At 43.1% G+C, this 21554-nt stretch overlaps 3 protein-coding genes across 7 annotated transcripts in view; 1 reads left to right on the top strand and 2 right to left on the bottom strand.

The window, feature by feature from the left end:
* Nucleotides 1–5123, bottom strand: part of Dg (Dystroglycan) — a 103547-nt gene extending 98424 nt beyond the window's left edge. Inside the window, exon 1 of the mRNA XM_087358072.1 lies at nucleotides 4971–5123. The gene's annotated coding sequence lies outside the window, so the exon portion shown is untranslated. The remainder of the gene's footprint in view (nucleotides 1–4970) is intronic.
* A 390-nt stretch (nucleotides 5124–5513) lies between these two features.
* On the top strand, nucleotides 5514–21519 carry LOC110840812 (urocanate hydratase). Of its 2 annotated transcripts, XM_022086075.2 has the most exons (16): nucleotides 5514–5701; nucleotides 8113–8243; nucleotides 8720–8873; nucleotides 9281–9471; nucleotides 9996–10062; nucleotides 11776–11919; nucleotides 12081–12191; nucleotides 12993–13166; nucleotides 13302–13522; nucleotides 14098–14213; nucleotides 14953–15128; nucleotides 16164–16263; nucleotides 16845–16926; nucleotides 17271–17381; nucleotides 17954–18092; nucleotides 21294–21519. In XM_022086075.2, the coding sequence occupies exons 1-16, from the start codon at nucleotides 5573–5575 to the stop codon at nucleotides 21306–21308; spliced, it is 2061 nt and encodes a 686-aa protein (XP_021941767.1). In that variant the 5' UTR covers nucleotides 5514–5572; the 3' UTR covers nucleotides 21309–21519. The 2 variants fall into 2 exon arrangements, with proteins under 2 accessions (XP_021941767.1, XP_021941777.1); XM_022086085.2 differs by lacking the exon at nucleotides 8113–8243 and having other exon boundaries at nucleotides 5565–5701.
* MED20 (Mediator complex subunit 20) overlaps nucleotides 18494–21554 on the bottom strand; it is a 204785-nt gene continuing 201724 nt past the window's right edge. For all 4 annotated transcript variants that reach the window (XM_087358076.1, XM_087358077.1, XM_087358078.1 and 1 more), the window contains one exon: nucleotides 18494–18913. In XM_087358076.1, coding sequence (XP_087214202.1) covers nucleotides 18821–18913 — 93 coding nt within the window. In that variant the 3' untranslated portion in view covers nucleotides 18494–18820. The remainder of the gene's footprint in view (nucleotides 18914–21554) is intronic.

The raw sequence follows: 21554 nt of genomic DNA, 5'->3' as shown, positions 1-21554 counted from the left end.
GGTGAGGTGCAGGGTCACAGAGTTCGTGGGCCAGACGCCCTGCGGTGATATGTATATCGGAAAACACAGCGTCAAAGCACTGCGTATCTGACAGCCTGGAATTTGCTTCATAAAGTATTTAATTCAAATTCTTCCTCAAACTACGGGATTCTGTGTTGGAAAATGACGACATAAAAGCCCTGCTTGTTGCATAGTTACAGGCTCAAAGACAGTGATGTTCTGGTTTATACTGCATGCAGCATCAAAAGAAGTGCAAATTTCAATGCAATACGAACACACTCTTCATATTTTCCGGGTTATTTATCGACGTTATACCCTGCAGAGGTGAATCATAGAACTGTTTTCCCCAACAATACGATATACTGCAAAGTTACCAATTATTTACGAAATATCCTACATTGCTCAAGAACTCTGACCTTCTTTGTTTCCAGACGTTTGCTACTGAAGTTCCGTCCGTCAAGGTAGATATCGAGTTTGACACATTTTGGACTATGATCAGATTTGAAGAAAATCGACAAAGTTCGATTTCAGCTTCGTAAAGTATGGAATAAACCGGATCGATTCCAACAGAAATTAAGTTCGCACGACAACTTCCTTAATTAAACCTTTCCCAAAAAGTAACCAGACATTTCAAACACCCAGTACTGAATGAAACGCTTTAAAGCTGTCCTAAAATTAGATACACTAAAATATGGCGCGTGTGGGCAAAGTTGCCTCGAGCATTAACATGGACTGGAAGAATGTAAATAGGAAGACATCTTGAGGTGATCGCAGCAACAGATCACAGCCGCCAAAACTAATTCGAGGGCTAAAGCTGGTCTGCGAGCCGCACTTGCGCTGTATTCTGGATCTTGCAAAAATCTTCGAAATTAAATAAAATTACATGGCCGCATGAGCTGCAAACCCGTTCTCGCATTAACAATACCAGAGTAGACAAACTGATGCCACAGAAGCAAACTACTTTTAGGTCATTTAACGTCGTTTCTGAGCGCCCAGTGAGATGGTCATGAAAATCAAGACTTCGCAAGCAAAGAAGTCGTGACTTGTTTCAAGGTACATCCCAGGCATGTCTTTCGTTCCGGACAATGAGAGAAGTCAGGGATAAACCAGTCAAAGCACAAACTGATACGGGGTGCGATCCGGCCACCTCCCCAATACGAAACTAAGCCGCTATAAGAACACGCCCCGTTGCCCGAGGCATAATAAATACACAGAATGACACACTTTAAATACAAATTTCATTTACGTAATCACAAACTGCAACCCTGTAATAGGACAGAGTCACATCCTGCTGAAACCAGAGTTCATTGGACTGTGTGCAGTCCATTCGTAGACCAGGTGTACACATCTAACACGACTGACCAGTAACAATATCCTTGAATATATGGATCCTAAAAATTTCCACCAACCTGCACGGTTTTAACCGCGAGCTATTGTTTTGCCAAAGTTTCCTTTCGGTTTGTTACAATGAACTACAGATCCACTTTGTAATTGAATGAAGTACGTCCTTTCGAAACAAGACGACAATGCGTCACGACCTAAAAAATACATTTCTGGTTGGAAAACATCACACAATCTAATCTGTGATAAAACAGGACGCAATTAAAAGAGACGATTATACAGATTGGGGTGAAAGTCAGGACACACTGGCCATCCCAGTACTTGCGTCCGTGCTTGCGAAGACATTTGTAACGACAGACATGAAGAGTAATTACACGAAAATTCGTGAGGGGGGGAGCACATTCAAACGCGCTGTCCATCCCCCAGATGACACAAGGGTAAATATGAAACAGCTGTGGAAATATAACGCAGAGAAACCCCAGAAGGTCTCTGACAAACACCTGTCCCAGCACAACTTCATCCACCACAAATCCCAAACGGACAGGTGCGAAGAAGAACCTCCTCGGTGACTAACCGCCTGAGCTACTGCACGGCATGCTGCGTGCATTACGCAAAACAGGGTGTAGCTTGAGGAAGGGAGGGGGACATCCTCCAACGGTACCACAGAAACTGGTTCACCGTGTCTCTGTCTCAAGCGGTCGTGTGCCGCCAGACTTCCAGGTCATCGCGGACTGCATCCTCGCGACATGACAGAGGTGGACACGACGACACACCCACGCCTCAGCCGAAACTCGCACTTGAGCTAAACTTCGATACTTAAATGACGTACATGATCAGCTTCACGATCGGGTATCATAACCACCCCCCTTCACCCCACACAGGGTGGCAAAAACACAAAAGAAACAACCGTACAAGGGGTGTTTTTTGTTCATAGTTAATTTAACGACGCTTTTTCAGTAGCTCTGACTACATAGCGTCTGCACAGCTGCTGTATGCACAGTCGCCAGCAAACACAGAAATCCTGCTGGAGACCGAAGCATCCACCACTGTACTGGCTGCAATACTTGGGATCTCAAAAGTTGGGTTCGTAGTGTGCTTCATCTGTGGTCTTATTTGAAAGAGTGCTGTCACTGAATATCAATCTTCAGGACAAGATAAAACTACTTAGACATGTATTAAGTCACCATGTCACTGAATGGATAGTAATGGTCTCTAGTGACAGGAAAACCCAAATGCAGTTGAACATAGTGTTCATGATTTCACTGTGATGCAGCACACTGCAAACTGTTGCCCTCTGCGTTGTGACACCAACAGAAGATCATAATCTGAACATTTTACATCGTATTATAAGTGAAAAATTTCAATCTGTTATTAGCAATTAAAGCAGACTTGTGTATAACATTAGCAGCACTACATTAAAAGTAATGAAGACAGGTGACCTGGTGGGTCTACCAAACTGGATTCCATGACCTGAATTGGTTATAAAAGCAAGCCAATCCTGAGGCCAGTATTATTCATAACCATTAAAAACTTGAAGTATCATAAAACAAGTGCCTGGCATAACTACAATAAAGAACTCACATATTTTACAGTAACTTCAAGCAGCCTAAATCAGTTGAGAAAAAAAAGTAATCCACTTAACAAACCACATCCAGCTGACTTCTTTCCCCACTCTCCATGCTCACACAACAGGACAAAACAGAACAGAACAGCTATTACACTACAAAACCATAAATTACTTCTCCATGGCCAGTCTTCCCACAAAAGCTAATAGTCCCTGCAGCTAGATATAAAATTTCCTGCCTTTTATGGAACTAAATGTTCATTGCCCTGTTCACAAAACCCCGTCCTATCTCGTGCCAGATGTATCCAGTCCACACACTCATGCAGTATTTAAGACATGTCTGAATGTTGTGCTTCGACGTAAGCCGAAGTCTCCTGAATGTGTTGCAGGTGCGTCTCACCTCCCCCATGCATGCTACATCTCCAACCCTCCTTCACTTTATCACCTAACAATATATGAAGAAGAGAACAGATACAGGTTAGGAATGTTTAAAATTAAAGATACAGAAAGTACTCAGATGTGTATTTGAGTTCAGTTTTGGGATCTTCTCTTTAACAGAAATCAATTCACACTTCAGGTACAGAAAGAAGTACTGCATCTGCCGTCAGAATTAAATAACAAATTTACACACAACACGTGAAATGTTTGGAATTGAAATACGCTGAGGAAGACAGGTATGACATACTATTTGTGTGTTATCTGTTCCACTTCTCGAAAAGAACGGAAACAGTTCAGGGGCAGAAAGTAGAAATTAAATCTGCTCATACCAATCACAAAACCTATTACGAATGGGTCATTGTAAAATCATAGAGCACCACGTGGTCCCTTACTTTTCAATGATCTGCTTGCAACTATGAAGGCTCAATCCAAACCTATTCTCTTTGACGATGATACAAGTATCATTATTATTGGTCTATATATTCACAGTATCATGAATGATGTCTTTGCCAACCTGACCAAATGGTTTAAGACCAACAAACTGGTACTAAATTTTGATAAAACAAACCATATAAAATTCGCTACCAAGAACAAGACATGTCCTAGTTTAAATACAGGTTTTGGGAATAAATTAATGTTGAAAGTAGAAGCAAACAAATTTCCTTGGCTTACAAATTGACAATAACTTGACCTGGAAGAAACACACTGAACATATCATTCCCAAACAAAGCTCTGCATGCTTTTCCACCACCCATGACAATAGATACTTTAAAATAAGTTCACTTCACTTACATCCACTCTTTACCATCATATGGTTTAATCTTCTGGGGAAATTCAACAGACAGTAATAAAGCATTTTATATCCAAAAGAAAATAATTAGAATAATGGAAGGTGTTCAAAGCAGAGTCTTATGTAGATAACCATTTTGAAAAATACTATACTTGCAAGTGAATTCATACTCGGCCTACTATCATTTGTGGTGGAAAACGTGGACAAATTTAAACTAAATATAGATGTGCACAATTTGAACATAACATGTAAATATAACCTTCATATGCTAAATACTAACCTTACTAAACATCAAAAAGCAGTCAATTTTCCAGGCAATAGGTTATTCAGTAAAATTATTGAAGCCTGCATAAAAAGAATACCTCTTAACTCACTCCTTCTAATCTGTATATGATGTTACTTCTGTTGAAAATTCTTAAGCTTTGTTGATATCTATATTTGATACAAGTTTTTGTACTTGCATTGAAAAATCCAAAGTTAAGACATGGTCTACATCCTTTGGATCAGCACAAAGAAGGTTCTATGGAATGTAAATAAACTATAACCCATAACTCTTACACATAGGCCTAATCAATACGAATGTTATATGCAGTCCTCATGGTCTGGCAATGGGCAATCTGGTCTTCCACAATAAAAAGTATTTCGTGTTCCATTAATTGGTATGTTTTTGTAAATAAAATCAGAGTGCCTTGACCTTAAGCAGATATTTGTGTCAAAGGCCAAGTAGTCTCTAGCCGGAGAAAGAATAAATACTGCATACAAGTAGCAGGTCTAGTGCCGGCTAAAATAATTTTACTGTACCAGTCTCTGCATGGAAACCGAGAAGTATCCACTCACCTGATATACGAAGAAAACAAATGATTCTTAGAGAAGAGGCTATTCCAGCGATATTTCTTGTGTTCCAAACACACGTACACACATCAACCGAGACCAACCTTCATTCTGAACACCTCCCTCCTTGACCGCTGTTGGTCAATCCAAAAATGGCGAACCCTAACTGCTGGCGCCACGAGCGCGTTGCCGAGTTACAATTGCCGTGCCATCTATTAGAGATACTAGGAAGTAACAGCTGACAGGAACATGGCGGCTTATTTAAATATTGCACGATCTACGTACGACACATTTTAGCCCGGAGTGGAAGGGTGGTCGATTGCAATAAATTTGTCGGGAGAATTTAATTTTGTTTCATATCTGAACAATTCAACTCTTTAAATCGAATCAAAATCTGGTAATTCTTCTAAAATCAAGTTGCGCGAGATCTACAGCTTCTTATGAAAAAGTAAAGGGTTTCCTGGGTGGAAGATCGGTTACGTCATAGCTGTAAAATATCAAACAGGCAGAAAACGAGGGAACTGTTTGTTTGTAGCCATGATCACCTTGAACCTGGTGCGCTAAGACACAAGATCTGCCTACTTGTCAGTTTACTGCGAGCGCTCCACATGGCTGGAGAGTTGGAAGTACTGTGCAGGGGACTGGAACTGGACCCTCTACCACCAGCACGCAAGCGGGACGAGTCCCTGCCTCATGCCCCGATAAGGGGCCACAGCCTCACTGTCCCGGAGCAAAGAGTGAGTAACCTAATCTATTAAACTGGCTCAAGATAGGGTACAGCGGTGATCATTTGTGAACTCTTGGGTTCCATTCAAGACGTCGAATATCTGGACTAGTCGAGTGTTAGTGTATTAGCTATTGAAATCAGTCTCTCAGGAGAAATATTGGACACACGATATGTAAGTTGTCAAGGCTCAAGAATTGTGTCTGGTCTGTGACGTAGTGTATTCTTATACGCGGGTACAACGTATCGCCTCCATATTCAGGTGATACGTTGTTCTTAAACGTCGGTAACCGACTTCAATAATACACGGCATCACAACCCAGAAGTCCAAAATCCTCATACTGATCATAAAACGACACAAACAAACAAACAAAGATATTAAGTTACATGAAAGCAAACAAGAAATACGAAAGGTCAGAGAGCAAGATTATTATGTAGCTCCCTGGATACTGAAGTCATGGCTGTAGAAGGAACTTTAGCTGCGTTATTAAGAATGTTTCGAAATCTCGAACCTGTCCCCTGGTACTGGACGGCCTTGCCGTCAGGAACAAATACGTAAGTAACAGAAATAATCCCACGCTGAAGCTCGTGTTTCCATGACAACTGCTGCTTGAAGCCCGACTATAACAGCTTGAAAGGGAAAATAAGTGGACGGACGACAAATGATTCTTTCCAATCATTGAATCACTAAGGGCGAGGAAGTAACAGATGGACTGTGACAATTACACAATGAGGAACTTTACAACCTGCAGGTAGTCTTCACGTAATACTACGGATATTAAACCAAGGAGGATGTGGTGTATGCATGCCGGAAATGAGAAGTTTTCACATTTTAGCCGGAGATACCGAAGGGAGAGACAAAAGCAGGTGTCAGGATAATATTAAAGTTTATGTCAGACAGATTAGGGTCCAGAGGTGTTAACTGGGTTCATCTAGCTCAGGATAGGGTCCAGAGGCGAGCCCTTATGAGAAAGAGTATGAATCTCTGAGTTTCTTAAAAGGATAATTTGTTGGCACTAAGGAACGTGCAGTGACTTCTGTCTGATGGTGCCCTTGTCTATATCAGTAAGGGAGGTTAAAAACCATATCTCGGCCAGGTCTGGTGGCAGTATTTAACTGGCCAGATATTTTGCTGAAGTTTCTGAGAAGTTACGCTCAGCCTGCCTCTGAGAAAGAGAAATCCAGGTCACAACCTTGTACCCCATTTCTGTAAGGTACATTTTAATAACATCCCTAACTAACGCCTAAATGACCCAATTGGTCGCTTTTCTTTATATGTTTCGACTAAAACGCACATGCATTTTTCGCCGCTCCCATGCGCATAAATCCTGCGTGAAATTAATCATGCGAATCGATCCTCAGAAGAGAGGAAAAGGAATTATGAAACTTTGATTCAATCTGGGGAAAGTCTCTGTCAGCGGAACACGGGTTGTTTTGTCTCACGATGAATGTGCTACTCAGTATTACATCAAATCGGCTAATGAATGACGCTGCCATGGATTTTTGTTACCATGGAAACATCGATGTAAAACTCTTGCAATTCCACTTTTAATATCTGTGCTGTATAATTAGTATTAAGCTTTTAATTCGGTAAAGACAGGAGTACGCCTACGGTAATCGCCTCAAAGGATAATTTTTTTTTCCGTTGCAGTTCATCATAAATGAAAATATCAATGGAATTTGTTTCTAGCGGAACTGCTGTAGAAGGGGAAAATCCAATTGCACTTCGCTCTGTAAAGTTTTCAGTTTAATTCTTCATTTTCTAGAGGCGTACTGCTCCGTTCCAAAGGGCATTTCGTCCCGAGAAGGTTGTTTTGTCTGCTTAAATGAACACTTTGAACTACAAACTTTACATTCCTGCACTGCGACCAGCTGGTTGATGCCAATGCGCCGTAATTAAATACGTACCTAATTGATTCAGTGACTAACTAAATAACGCTTTCTTCTGTGACGCAGACTCGGCAGAAAAGGGCAGCAACGTTTTCTGAAACGTCGGATTTCTACGTTAGAGAGATAATGGCAGGGTGTGGCTCGCCAGGTCAAATGAAGTAGTTGGTCAAACGTTTTTCAAGACCCAAGCGTGCTCATTAGCTTGGGTTTCAGCTTTAACATTGTGCGAGTACGGACAACCGCGAAAACTCGTCTCATTAATCCACCGACTGATTTACTTACCGACAAACCGTCCTTGTACGTGTTATTTGCCGAGCAGTCGCTAAGAATCTACGTCTTTATAGATTCGATGTTGTTATGGAAACACAATGTTGAGTAACGTCATCATAAAATCCTGCTACCGAGCCTTACTACGAGTCATGCAACTGACAAACAATTTCACGAAGATCCATTATTTCCCTATGTAATCTTCAACTTCCTCCCATAATGCGCTACAAACATTTCATGGTTTCCAACCTGTGGTTCTGGCTTCAGATGGCGGTACAGAATGCCCTGCGCTACATCCCGCCCAGCGCCCATCGCGTCCTCGCGGAGGAATTCGCATCGGAACTGAGGAACTACGGCCACATCTACATGTATCGGTTCCTTCCGCAGTTTCCAGTCAGGTGGGACAGCACTGAGCCTATTGAAAGCTACTTCCTGTGTAGAATAAACCCACCGGGTAAAGTCCTTTTTAAGAAGCTGGCAGCTGATTAGCTGGCCAAGACATCAGCCTACACTTGATTTGTCCTGAAAAAGATGAATCCAGTCCAGCAACACAAATGACACGCAGCAGTGGTAATCTGGAATCTGGTGTTGAATCCGCTGACTTTCTCCATGTGTAAACAGATCAGAAACCGCGTACACCTGAAACCATACACACCACTTGGCAAAACTGAATACATAACGAAACATTTCCATCGTCCGTATATCAGAAATTAATGACGTGCTCCTCTATCACTAAAATGTTGTTTCGATTTCGAGAAATTTCGGAATCTTTATAATTTTGTTCTGAGGTGCATTTGTATTTTGACTTGTTACCGATATTCCTTTTTCGTGTTTTAACTAGCGAAAAGCGCTGAATGTGTGTTGCTGGTTGCAGAGCCTACCCGTTGAAGGACTTCCCCGCGAAAAGCAAGCACGCAGCCGCCATGATGCTCATGATACTCAACAATTTGGACCCTCAAGTGGCACAGTTCCCTCAGGAGCTCGTGACTTACGGTGGCAACGGACAAGTGTTCTCCAACTGGGCGCAGGTTAGCCAAGCAACATGCGTCCCTTGTCCGATATTTTAAATTTTGGTGAATGATCGTACATCAGTGGCTCCTTCACCTTTCAAAGGACAAATTCTCATCTAAGCAACATTTAATTATAATCATGTCACCCCCTCGCGTAAACCCACTCTGGAAAACCATCCGTGCTCAACTTATTGAATATATTCGCTGTTACCCTCCACACCTGGTGGTCGTCTCCTCCACCCGCAACCCAAGGACGCGTCGTACCGTGACGACAGGAGACTAAATTAATATGAACGAAATAAATTAATAGACGATTAAGGATATAATAGACTGACTAATCGCTTTTTCGTAATGTGTTACAAATTTCTTTCTATAGTGATGTAACTATGGCAACACTCTTTAACAAGAGCGACACTGTTTTGCAGTTCTGGCTGACTATGCAGTACTTGTCCCAGATGAACGAAGAACAGACTCTGGTAATGTATTCTGGGCACCCCTTGGGGCTGTTTCCTAGCAACTACGGAGCCCCCCGGATTGTCATCACGAACGGAATGGTGATTCCCAATTACTCCAGCAGACAGAATTACGACAACATGTTCGCGCTAGGGGTAACCATGTGAGTTCTTTAATAGGTCTTCAAGCTACCATGAATCAATTTTTTTAAACAAATTTACTATTCTGCATTTAAACTAAAAGTGTACACACAGTATCCTGTGACTTTATGTAATTTCATCATCTTATTCCTCAAGTTATTCTCAGTCAGATATGTCACAGTCTCAATCAAGATTATTTGAACAGACATTAAACACGATTACAAATGCACCTCAAGCGCGAAGGGGCGGCACCACCACATTTCAGGGTAAAGCGTGGCGCAGTACCTGTACGAGAAATTTCCTAGCCGAGGAACAGCACAATTGGCTTATCCAAGAAGAACTGGTTACAGATTTACTGATTTAATTTTCGGTTACACATCCGCAGAAATATCAGCAGAGAGCACGAACCATGAAATTAATTTTTCTCATGCGCACTCCAATGTCTGTTCTTCTCTCAGATTGACAGATCAAGTTTTGCATCAAAACAAAACAATGGATAGAAACACAGTTCTGTGTATGTTAACCCAGTTATGATTCCCGTCTCCAGGTACGGGCAGATGACTGCCGGCAGTTACTGCTACATCGGTCCACAAGGCATCGTCCACGGTACAATGGTAAGTGGGACAGTTATGTCACTCCACACTTCAGTTGTTTTCGCGTTGTTTAATGAAGCTATTACAAATAAAGATATTATATAGTGTCAAGTGAGAAAGGATGAATTGTAAGTACACAAGAATTTTCAGGGAGTCAGTCGGGGCCTATCAGAATTTACTGTCTTGACATTCGCTTGCAGACTCAGGAAAACTACGAGAAACCTCACGCAGTATAGTCGGTAACCGGTATCACCCAAATACACTTCACCGATGCAATCATATATATATATATATATATATATATATATATATATATATATATAATTCACTCTGAAGTCACAAATTCCTCAAGCTGTGAGACTCAACCAACCACAAATGTTCGCCAATGGAGTTCCATGTGAGACAACTTAATCTAGGTAGGACGTCAGTAAATGGCCGTCTTCTGGGATATTACGCCATATTGTCTCGTAGATACTGTCCGACGTTTCAGACGCACAAACGGCTTAGAGCAGGGAGACGAAAGGATGGAAGTATACTTGATCTGGTCATTTACTTGTTGATATCATTACCCTCGCAGCCTCCGACACTGGAGCAGTTCCCAAGACGATTGCAAGATATGCCACAAGAAGCAGATCCAGAGGCTGGCGCCTCTTGCGGACAAATGTAGAAGTATACCGCCTAGGTCGACGTCTCTCGCTCTCAGGATAAAATGGAAAATGAATCGATAGTTCGTTGGTACAGCCAGTCTCAAAATACACAAACCCTTTGCGGACATTTATTTTGTTTTGTTGCGATAATGACGCTGTCGGTTGCTCAGAGGTGTCTTTCGCTGTTTCGTGGTCTCCAGTTTCGACAAATATATAGTAAAAGAACAACCTTTTTGCCTTTATAAAGCCTTCTTGTGTCAGAATCCCACGGTTCACACCACTTGTACAAAAATCCTTTCTTTGCATCCGCCTATCGGATATTTCAACACAGTGCCCACTACGTAACCCATTTGCAATATCTGTCATAGAGACTGCACCAAATTGATCAGCAAAATTGTTCAAAATATGAAGGTTAGACCAAATCGAACAATTTTATACAAAAACCCCGAGTTCCCTCCTCTCTCATAAAAGTTCCCTGAAAACTTATCGAAACCGAAGTGCTGATACTCCATCTAGAAATACAACCTATCTGTTGTGCACAACAGCAGTCAGCGTGAAAAGGAATGAGTAAATTAACACTTTAACGGCTAGTGGTGACTATATGTACCACCTACCTTATCGTTTAGTAATGCTGAATTCTTTTCACAGTGTTATTTATAGGTTTCGTATGATTCTCAGAATAAGCATCGTTAAAGAGCGTTATCCGACTGACCTTTGTAACGGTGTGTTGTGTTTTCTATGCAGTACGGACAGAATATGTAAATACAGTGTAATTAAGACGATCTTCGGCTTCAGAGGGCCAATGCTCACCACCGGGACAAAACAAAGCAAAAGGAGCGTATAAAAACGGAAATGATGACAACAGTAACTGAATGAAAGAACCGTATCATCATAGCTCAGGCGGTTAAGACAGCTCCTCACTGTGGAGACTCGGGTTCAGTTACAGGGCAGACAAAGCGACACCGATCGTAGGTTCTTCCCCCATGTATTTCCCGCCATTGCTCAACTTCAGTGACAAGACTCAGCAGGACTCTGTGCTCCGTAAATGGTTCATGTATACCACCATTTGACAACTCCTGTCTTGCAGATTACGGTGCTGAACGCAGGCAGGAAGTACCTGGGGACGGATGACCTGGCGGGCAAAGTGTTTGTCACCTCAGGGCTCGGGGGCATGAGTGGCGCGCAGGCCAAAGCAGCCGTCATTGCGGGTTGCATCGGAATCGTTGCAGAGGTACGACTGACTTCGTGTATTCATTTACTTTAACCATCTCTCTTCTTCTTGTTTCCCCTTTCTTTCTTCTATCCTTTCCCTTCCGATTGTCTTGATGTTTTCTTTCTTTCTTTCCGTTAACAAGATGTACCCTCGGTGAAGAGATGTTGTGTGTTTCGCAGGTCAGTCTGGACGCCGTGAAGAAGAGACACGCCCAAGGCTGGCTTCACGAGATGGAGTCAGACCTGGACCAGGTGATACTGCGGATACGAGTGGCGAGGAAGGCCAAAGAGGTACAGAGGAGTCAACCCGCACGCGTGCGTTCCTGCTACACCGTGTGCCTACGGTGCACTGCTGGGATAATTACGTGACAACTGATAAAGTTACCGAGTACAGTGTATAAGATATGGATCATGTGACTGTAACTAAGACAGGATTGAGTCACATTAACGTAAAAAACTGGGAGAGAAAACAACACAAACAAGAGGCAGAAGAAGATATGTAAAACTGCAAGCCAACTCTTATTCAAATAAAACCCACTGCGTTCATGTTTCCATATCTCCATGAAAGCGCAGTTTCCTGTCGTAAAACCAGAAATAATTAGGATAATTCATAATGTCTGAAGATAAGGAACGAAAAAAGTAGAAGGCTGAAAAATTATAAAACGTGAAGCTTCATAATTGTATCTCATCCTTCAGCAAATAGACCTAGGATGACAAAATTAAAGGAGGGATGGCCTGGAGGGGCATGTAGCACGCACTGGACTGACGAGAAGTGGGTACATAATTTTCATCCAACAGCTCGAAAGGGTGGAGGAAAAGGTTGGCAAGGATCAGAAACAAACGTGGTTGGAGGGTGTTCACTGAACTTAACTAGATCAGAACTGGGATAATTACAAGGTTACTATGAAATGCTGAGAATGTTGACTAGTTCCGCGACTGTTAGCTTCTCAAGAAGGACTACGCTACGTGGAAACACACTGGTGTCATTTAATTGACAATTGTAAATAAGAAACACGTTCTGACATAGCAGAAGAGTGGAATGTAACTTGTTTCTAGATCTCTTCATGTACCAAACCTCAACTCTTCTTACAGGCGGTCAGCATAGGTTACCATGGCAACGTAGTGAATCTGTGGGAACGTCTGGTGGAGGAATATGAGAGGACTGGCCAATTACTGGTGGACCTAGGCTCCGATCAAACCTCGTGTCACAACCCCTTTAACGGGGGATACTACCCCGTTCAGCTGGGGTACGAGGAATCGCAAGAGGTAAGACACAGAAGTTTAAGGGAACCAAACGATACTAGGCAGGACAATCCACTACGCAAATCCAAGTGTTCGTAGTACGAGAAGCTTGCTCATCCATCACTAGTACTTATGCTCTTGTTGCACCGTGTCACAAAGGTGCTGGCCGCGGAGCCGGATCGGTTCAGGAACCTTGTGCAGAAGAGCCTAGTCCGTCAGGTGACGGCCATCAACAAGCTAGCGGAGGGCGGGATGTTCTTCTGGGACTACGGCAACGCGTTCCTGCTGGAGGCTCGACGTGCCGGAGCGGACGTGGGGGTGGAAGGAGACCCCACGAGTCTGAAGTTCCGATACCCATCCTACGTGCAGGACCTCATGGGGTGAGTAGGCAGCAACCGCCCCTCGCAGACATTCAACACTGTGCACAGGCGAGAGACTGCAAGGCCATCTGGTTCTGCGTTCTTTGCATTACGTACTTTGTTGTTTATTTAACGATGTTTCCAATACCTTCAAATGAGAGGACGATTCCTGAATAACGAATTGAAAGGGATTTGGAAGAAAGCTGCGTGGCCTAATTTAAGGCGCTATTCCAGAATTTGCCAGGAAGGATTGAGTAAAACGACGAAAGACCTGAATCACAATATTTGAACCAATCACCTCTCGAGTACGGAGTAGGAGTGCTAACCACCCCACCACTTAACCTCGGCACTAGATACACGTGAGTGGTCAGCTTCACGCTTTGGCGGCCTTATCCCCGTGTTTCCTGTACCTGCCGGACAGAAGACTGGGTTTGCCAAAGAGCTGGTTTAGACACAGTGGTAATTTTCTCCCACCGAGAACAGAACCCCGGATGATTGTGGCAGCAGGCAACATAGCGCTTCAACCCAGAACACAGCCAGCTTCATATTCGCCGCCGTGAGAACCTGAAATGCTACTGATGTGTGTTTATTCTCAGGGACATCTTCTCGCTCGGTTTCGGCCCGTTTCGATGGGTCTGCACCTCGGGGAACCCTGCTGACTTGCAAGTGACGGACCAGCTGGCTGTCCGCGTCATCGAAAACATACTTGCAGGTGCGTCACACAGTAGAACTTGTCTAAGTCAGATCCTGCATTAAACGGAAATGCGGTTTCTCCAGTCCCTCTAACATTAATCCAAATAAAATGTCAAACAACCTCTTGTAACGAATATGTTTTAAAAACCTTCAGCTTCTGTTGGTCCGTTTCTATCTTAATTCTTTTCCGCATTGATTTCAATTTTGACCAGAAAGCGGTCTGTATATAATTCACTCCATCTACATACTGTGGCATCTTTCACTAGATCTCGCAAGTTTTCATTTGCTATTATATAGTCAATTATATTTAGATCGAGATCCTCTTGGAGTAATTATTTAAATTTGTCTTGCGGAAGAATGTAATTTTCAAGCCGTCAGAGGCATCAAGATCTAGCAACTGTTAACCGCTTTCATCCACACAATCCTCTCCAAAAATTCCACCACTTTTGCGATTGGTACTTTCTCTATTATAAAATTCGCATCTGCAATTATAATGTAGCCACTTTTATTTATTAATTTCTGGATGTTCTAATAGAATATTTCAGTTTCTTCCAAGTTTCGCCGCCTGAAGCATGCACTCCTTTTGACATCAATTTCCTCTCTCTCTCGCTCTATAGACGCAACGTTGCAATCCTTTGATTAATGAAAGCATTACTTTCTATTCACGAATTCTTCCACTTTCTATCAACTCAAATGACTACCCCGTTAGTTGCCCGTTTATCCTGAACCTACTAAAGCGAGGGGTTGTTTCGGTGTAGAGGAAGTGCCCCCCGTGGTGGAAACGCAGTACCAGGACAACTTGCGGTGGATCCGAGAGGCCGGTCAGCATCACTTGGTGGTGGGGTCTCAGGCGCGCATCCTTTACTCGGACAGAGTGGGCAGAACTCGCCTGGCGCAGGCATTCAACTGCGCCGTGAGGGACGGAACACTTCAGGTAACACCGAACCCACGGTCAAGAATGCGTCTTGAAATGCCGTTCCCAAGAACCCGCCACTGGACCGTACTCTGAACCACTCGAATCCAGTCCACGCCTTCACACTCCACTGCTTTACGATCATTTTCATCCTCTCATCTGCGTCTAGGTCTCCTTAATGGCTTGAGGCTTTCCGACTAAAAACTTTGTATGCATTTCTAGTTTCCACCATGCGCGCTATATGTCCCTTCTTGGATTTAAAACTACGCTAACAATGTTAGGTACGAGTCAGGATAACTTAGTCAGTGAAGTGACTTGCAACAGGTTGGAAGATCGGCGGCCTGATTTGCAGTGGGGGAGGGATTTTTCTCTCAACCACCGTGTCCATACCAGCTCTGAAGTCCACCCAATCCAGTGCCCGGAAAAAATAGCGGCTGCAGCTCGCCAAAGACCTTCATCTACTTCCCCGAGATTAGGAAAAGTGGACTTTTACCTCAACACCACACTTCTATTCATTGTCTTCCTCGTGTGGTGTTAAATCATGACCCTTAACAGTATTAGGTGAAGAGTAAAGATTCTGCCTTATCCTGTTACTTCCCTTAATCTAAATATTCTCTTCAGCAACGATTTCACGCAACCTCAATCAACGTTCTGTCCTCCGGGTCGAATATATATATAACGGCATGCAAAATTCTAGTGTAAGGGCCGCTGTACGAATCAAATACAGTAAGAGTTATTTCACAACCCTACATTGACAGAAATTCGCTCCCACCTCAGAATTTCCTGGACACACATGCTGATGTTAGACATGACAATGGATCAGAAAGATGAGGTTGCCCTCTGATTAACATCAAGCTAAATTAAAATCCGGCAAGTGGTACCATGATCACATATTGTTTTAAATAAGGAGAGTACATTATTAAAAAAACGCAACGTTGAATTCCATCGTTGTCTTTGATACCAATGTTCCATTTGCAATTCGCTTGGCTACCCTGCTGATGTCACAGCCTATGAAGTGTACAAAGAACAATTTCGCAATGTCTTGTTTGCTTTCAGGCCCCCGTCGTCATCAGCCGTGACCATCACGACGTTAGTGGGACAGACAGCCCTTACAGGGAAACTTCCAACATCAGTGACGGTTCAGCCTTCACAGCAGGTGAGGGCTCCGAAGTACTCCAGTATCATTCTTACCCTTACAGGGCAGGACACCAGAAAAGACTGACATTGGTGCGGGACACAAGTCTATATTAAGAGGTTATAATGGGTAGAACTTTTACCCCTGTCATACAGCATAGCTTGTCTAATTCAGGATATTTAATATAGCTGTACCAACTGCAGCAATTACTATAAAATATAATTAGTGTATGGTTATCTAGGATGAATACGAAAAATGTATAATTGTCCGCTGTGGCATATTTTATGGTACAGCACTATGTCAGCATCAGAATAGCTGATTTTTCTTCCGAGGTCCGAACGCGGGACTTCCCAATAGACGAGCGCTAGCGATATAGGAAACTTTCCGGTGACAGTGAAGGATTGCGTTCGATTGCATAGTAAGGGATAGTAACGAAGGAAATAAGTACATAATGATGAACTTGATGACTCATTCTCCGATGAACTATGCTAAGGCGACCATAATGTGCTGGGCGCGAAATAAAGTCTGGTACGATCACCTGCCAGAGACAGTTCCTCGAAAGAACCAACAAGACATGAGTGACAGTGAACCCTCTGTTGCAGATATGGCCGTCCAGAACTGTATAGGAGACGCCTTCAGGGGTGCAACTTGGGTGGCTTTACACAACGGCGGGGGAGTCGGGTGGTAGGTTCGGCCATCAACCTGACTAGACTGTACCCTCTGCACTCTCAACTACTGTTTGCACACAAGTATCTCCAATTACGAATTTGCACGCATTTCTCATACTTCGCGTGTGCTACATGACCTGCCCATCTCATTCTTCGAAAACATTTGATTAACAGTACCTCTACAGCTCCTCATTACGTAGTTTTCTCCAGCCTCCTGTCACTTCCGTTCTCTTAGGTCCAAGTATTCTTCATAATCACCGCATGCCAAAGACAGTTCATAATTCCACAAATGCGATACGTTACTTAAACATCCGTAAGTGAAAGATCAATTACAAAGCAAACACGGTGCACGTGTTTCAGGGGCGAGGCCGTGAACGGGGGCTTCGGCCTGGTTCTGGATGGCACAGAGGAGGCTGCCAGGAGAGCCGTCCTCATGTTGGCCTGGGACGTCAGTAACGGAGTGGCCAGGAGGTCAGCATATTTGCTCACATATCTAGTATACTGTATATAGGGATATCTATATTATACGCTTATGGTTCTCGTCAGGTCGGCGGCACCTTGTCAACAGTTTGGGCAGCCGACAAGGGGTGGTCCTCGGCTTGTTGGTTGGGCGAGGGGCTAACTACGTCCTCCAGTAAACAACACTGAAAATGCGGATTACTTGGACACACAAACTTTTCAAAGGAGTTCTTCACGCCACACCACATAGGGCGTTGTTGAAAACAGAATGAGCGTAACTGGTACAATATTATTTCGATTTAGTGGGAGTACATATCAGACGGAACAGGGGTGACCAATGCGTACAAGGGGAGATAATATCAAAATGGATCTAAAGGTTTGGACGCTTTTGAGTGTACCAAGCCTTCAACGGAGATGCACTGCCCTGGGAGCAAAGCGGCCGGGGCGTGTAGCTAACCACATCTTCCTGGCGTAGTTTAAAGACAGCAGAGGGCAGCTTCGTTCTTATCTGGTATCAAAACTCAGTTATACGTTATTTGAGCTGTTGTGCTGTAATGAGCACGAAACCGTTGTGACGGTTGCAGATGCTGGTCGGGGAACAAGAATGCGCTCCTGGCCACGCAGGCAGCCATGGAGGAGGACACGCTGCTGCGCATTACGCTGCCACATGAAGTACAAGACGAGGAGTTGCTCGAGGCCGTTGTTGCCACCCAAACGCCCCAAGTGAGACTTTGAAAATTTTCAAATTTTTGTAAATTAAAAAAAAAAAAAAAAAAAAAACTTTTTAAAATTCTTAGAATTTTCGCCAAATTTTGAACATTATTATCAATTTTTTCAAATAAGAATTCTGAACGTTCTGTCAATTTTTGAAAAAAATAGATGATTTGGAAAATATTCGAACATTTTCGAAATGTTCAGGCGAATGTTACTTTCACAATCATCTGTACTGCAGATGCAACAGGGCTTTCAGTTTCTGGAATTCAAACCCTGTTCACCTTTAAGGTCGGCGGCATAACAGGTTCATCAAACTGCATTATTACATGCACGCCTTAAATACTCCAGGTTTATATGATTTCGTCATGTTTTCAATTCACTGGGACCTTAAAAGTTAAAACGAAGAAGTCTTCATGGAGAAATCTATATATTTATGAGGACTTGTGCAATTAAATACAGAAATATCAGAAATTGTGAAAAGTTCATACAGACACAAATATATATGTAAACAAGTCTGAAGATGAAAAAACACACAGAGTTCTCAGCTAACGACTTCCCTGCTGTATACGATCTCTGACACAGTCAACAGAGGAAAAGTGCTCAGACTGGACGTTTCAGGAACCACTATCCAGGCAACTTCTGCCTGCAAGTATTACAATAACGGATGAGACTGACCACTGAAAACTACTCCTTTAACTGAGGGCAAGAAAGGACGGCGTCGTGTGATGGACGATGAACTACCGCACCCCGGTGGCCTTCCTGTATGCTCCGAATTGCTCCAGGTACTGATGGATGGTGTCAATGGGCTGATACACCTCGTTCATGCGGTTCTGGAAATGACAGCAGCTTTATTTAGAGAAACCAGGAGGTACACCGTGCAGATTGAGGCAGTGTGAGGGCATGCCCGTGCAAATGAGTTAACCACAACACAGCAGAACAGGATAAGGCGTTGGTACAAACAGTTTTCAGCCTCGAAAACAAACAGACAGACAACTAACAACTCTTCAATTTACACAGGTTTGTTTAGTGAATCTACAGTGCTACGATGGATTGGACAAGTAGCTTGGATAGGAAGTCAAGAAACTGTCCTACATACACCATTTTGGCAGGAAAACCTCCTGGAGAGTGGTCATTTGGAAGTCCGAGGAAGCGGAGGATAACATTAAGATGGATCTACGACAAAGCGGTTGTGGGGTGGATGGAATTGGCTCAGGAACGTGTCAAATAGCGGGCTTTAGTATTAACGGGGGCGAACCTTCGGGTTCAAAGATTAATTAAGGTAACCACAATGTTAGACGGAGCAGATGCTACGATCGAGAATAGAAGGACTGTGCGCGTTTCTAGGCGCAGAAAAAATAATCCTACTCGTCGCCATAATCTTTCCTATCCAGTTCGGGGTCTGTCCTGAGCTTATCTCTACGTAGATTAGATCGCTCAGGGCGTGGATCCTGGAAAATGAGTCCCAGGTTTCAGCTACCGCGCCGAAAGAAAAACATATTTTAAAAAGACAGAGCTCTTGACCTCTTTGAAAAGGTACGATTAAACACGATGTAAGGAGCACTGACGCAAAACAACAACATTTATTCAACTCCGTGCTATTTGGAAATGGCTATGACTTTCTAGACTGACTGTCGTACAAAAGCAGACACTTCGTCACTGCTGCAATGTTATGTATTCATTTGGTAACGCCATTCTGCAAGATCCCCAAGCGCTTGTTGCCAGCAGCTGAGACTACACAGCGTCAGATGATGGGATGATTATGTCAGGGATTAGGCCCACTGTCCTGTTCTGATACTGAATTAATTTTGAACCAATTGAACCTTTACATACTCTGCAGGGTTCCCTAAACAGGGGATCAGCCCTCCGCAAGGTTCCCATCTGCACAGACAACGCAATCAAGAGCAATATGGTTCGTTCAAGAACCCACGCTCCCTGTGCGCCTGCTCTCATAAATAATTTCATACAGGAAAGTCGGTCCTGAGAAGTTGACAGTCGCTCAGCTAGTCAGGAAAAACTGCACCGTTTATGAGAAAAACCCGAAGGTTTGCACTATGTTCACAAGAGCCCGCCGCTGAACTGTGTCTTAAATTAGTTGAATCGAATCCTGTTGTTTCCAGGATTACTTTAATGCATGAATATAAGTTTGTTTTAAGGAAAACTGAAACGGTAGCATCATTTATTTCTAAACGTACGTAGGCCTGCATGCTTATGAGCAGGATCACTGTACACCCCTCATCAGGATAAGAATTCACACAGCAGCAGAGGAGAAGCAGCGAAGAATTTCTTCCTGGCGACCAGTGCACGAACACATTCGTCGTAACAAAACGGGGAAAACAACGGTGGGTGAAAGTTTACAGGATGAACAATAAATAACCAACAAAACAAACGAGGAGTTACAGAGAGAATTCAGCAAAAAGGTGATTAGTCAGGAAGACATGCCAGAATTGCGGTTCTCCTTGAAAAAAGTCTAAGCAAAATCCTTCACAAAGAAGAGGCGAGAATGAAATATGGGCGGAACTTCATAACACAAGACTCTACAAAGAAGTCTTGAAAGACACAACAGGCCTCTTACCAACAAACATCAAAACCACTGCGTTTTTGAAAGTACAGGGAAGCCAAAAAGTAAGAATATTTTTGCTCAGGAAAAGTTTAAACTAAAATAATCAAGGAAGAAGAAGAAGAAGAAGAAGAAGAAGAAGAAGAAAGAGCAGTGTGAACAAACGCCTTTCTGTCGGCAACGCCTGTCAACATCACCGAAATCACCACAGCCAGCCAAATTAAGTAAGGAAACTGCAGCGCAATTTTAACTTATAACTGTCTCAACATCTAACCTGTCTGCAAACTTTTAGTGCACGTCAACTCAGTGTTTCCCACCCAGTGTTTCTCGGCGTCAATGAAGTACTCAAATGCGCGTCTTAAGTTAGCAGGAGTCAGTGAATTACGCTAACAGCGGTGGCGCGTTGTTCAGCAGTGTTTCGTCATACCATCGGCGTAAGCCTCTGTTTCTTTGTTAAAGCTGCCTTTCTTTCGTACGTATTTACATTTGTTACTTACTGCTCTTTTTCTGGCACGAGTAATAAATAACGAGACTGACGCACACATGATAAAAAAGGGTAAGAAGGAACTGAGTTTGTAATTAAACTTATTCGCAGACTGTGGGACATTTATCAGTGAAAACTGACAAGGCTCTCGTGTGTCTCTATGTTTCAGATATGGAACGCATGAAAAAATGGCGTAAGTCCACTATTAAACTCCGTTCCGAAAAACGGAGAATGAAAAAGTGTACCTCATTTTCGGGTGTACACATTTATAAATATAAAATTCGTTGCGATGTAACCAATCGCAACTCGCTTGTGCTATGCTGATATTCGTTTGCTGCTGCCAAGCAATTAACGAAAGAGACATCTCGCTGCATAATAAACACCATGTAAATATATACTGCATTTTCATTCGAAAACAAAGAAAAACTAT

Source organism: Zootermopsis nevadensis, unplaced genomic scaffold, assembly GCF_977971745.1.
Source record: "Zootermopsis nevadensis isolate Lab colony 2312 unplaced genomic scaffold, Znev_1.0 Znev_ptg000029l, whole genome shotgun sequence".
Classification (NCBI taxonomy): Eukaryota; Metazoa; Arthropoda; class Insecta; order Blattodea; family Termopsidae; genus Zootermopsis; species Zootermopsis nevadensis.
This window is presented reverse-complemented; position numbering and strand designations above follow the sequence as displayed.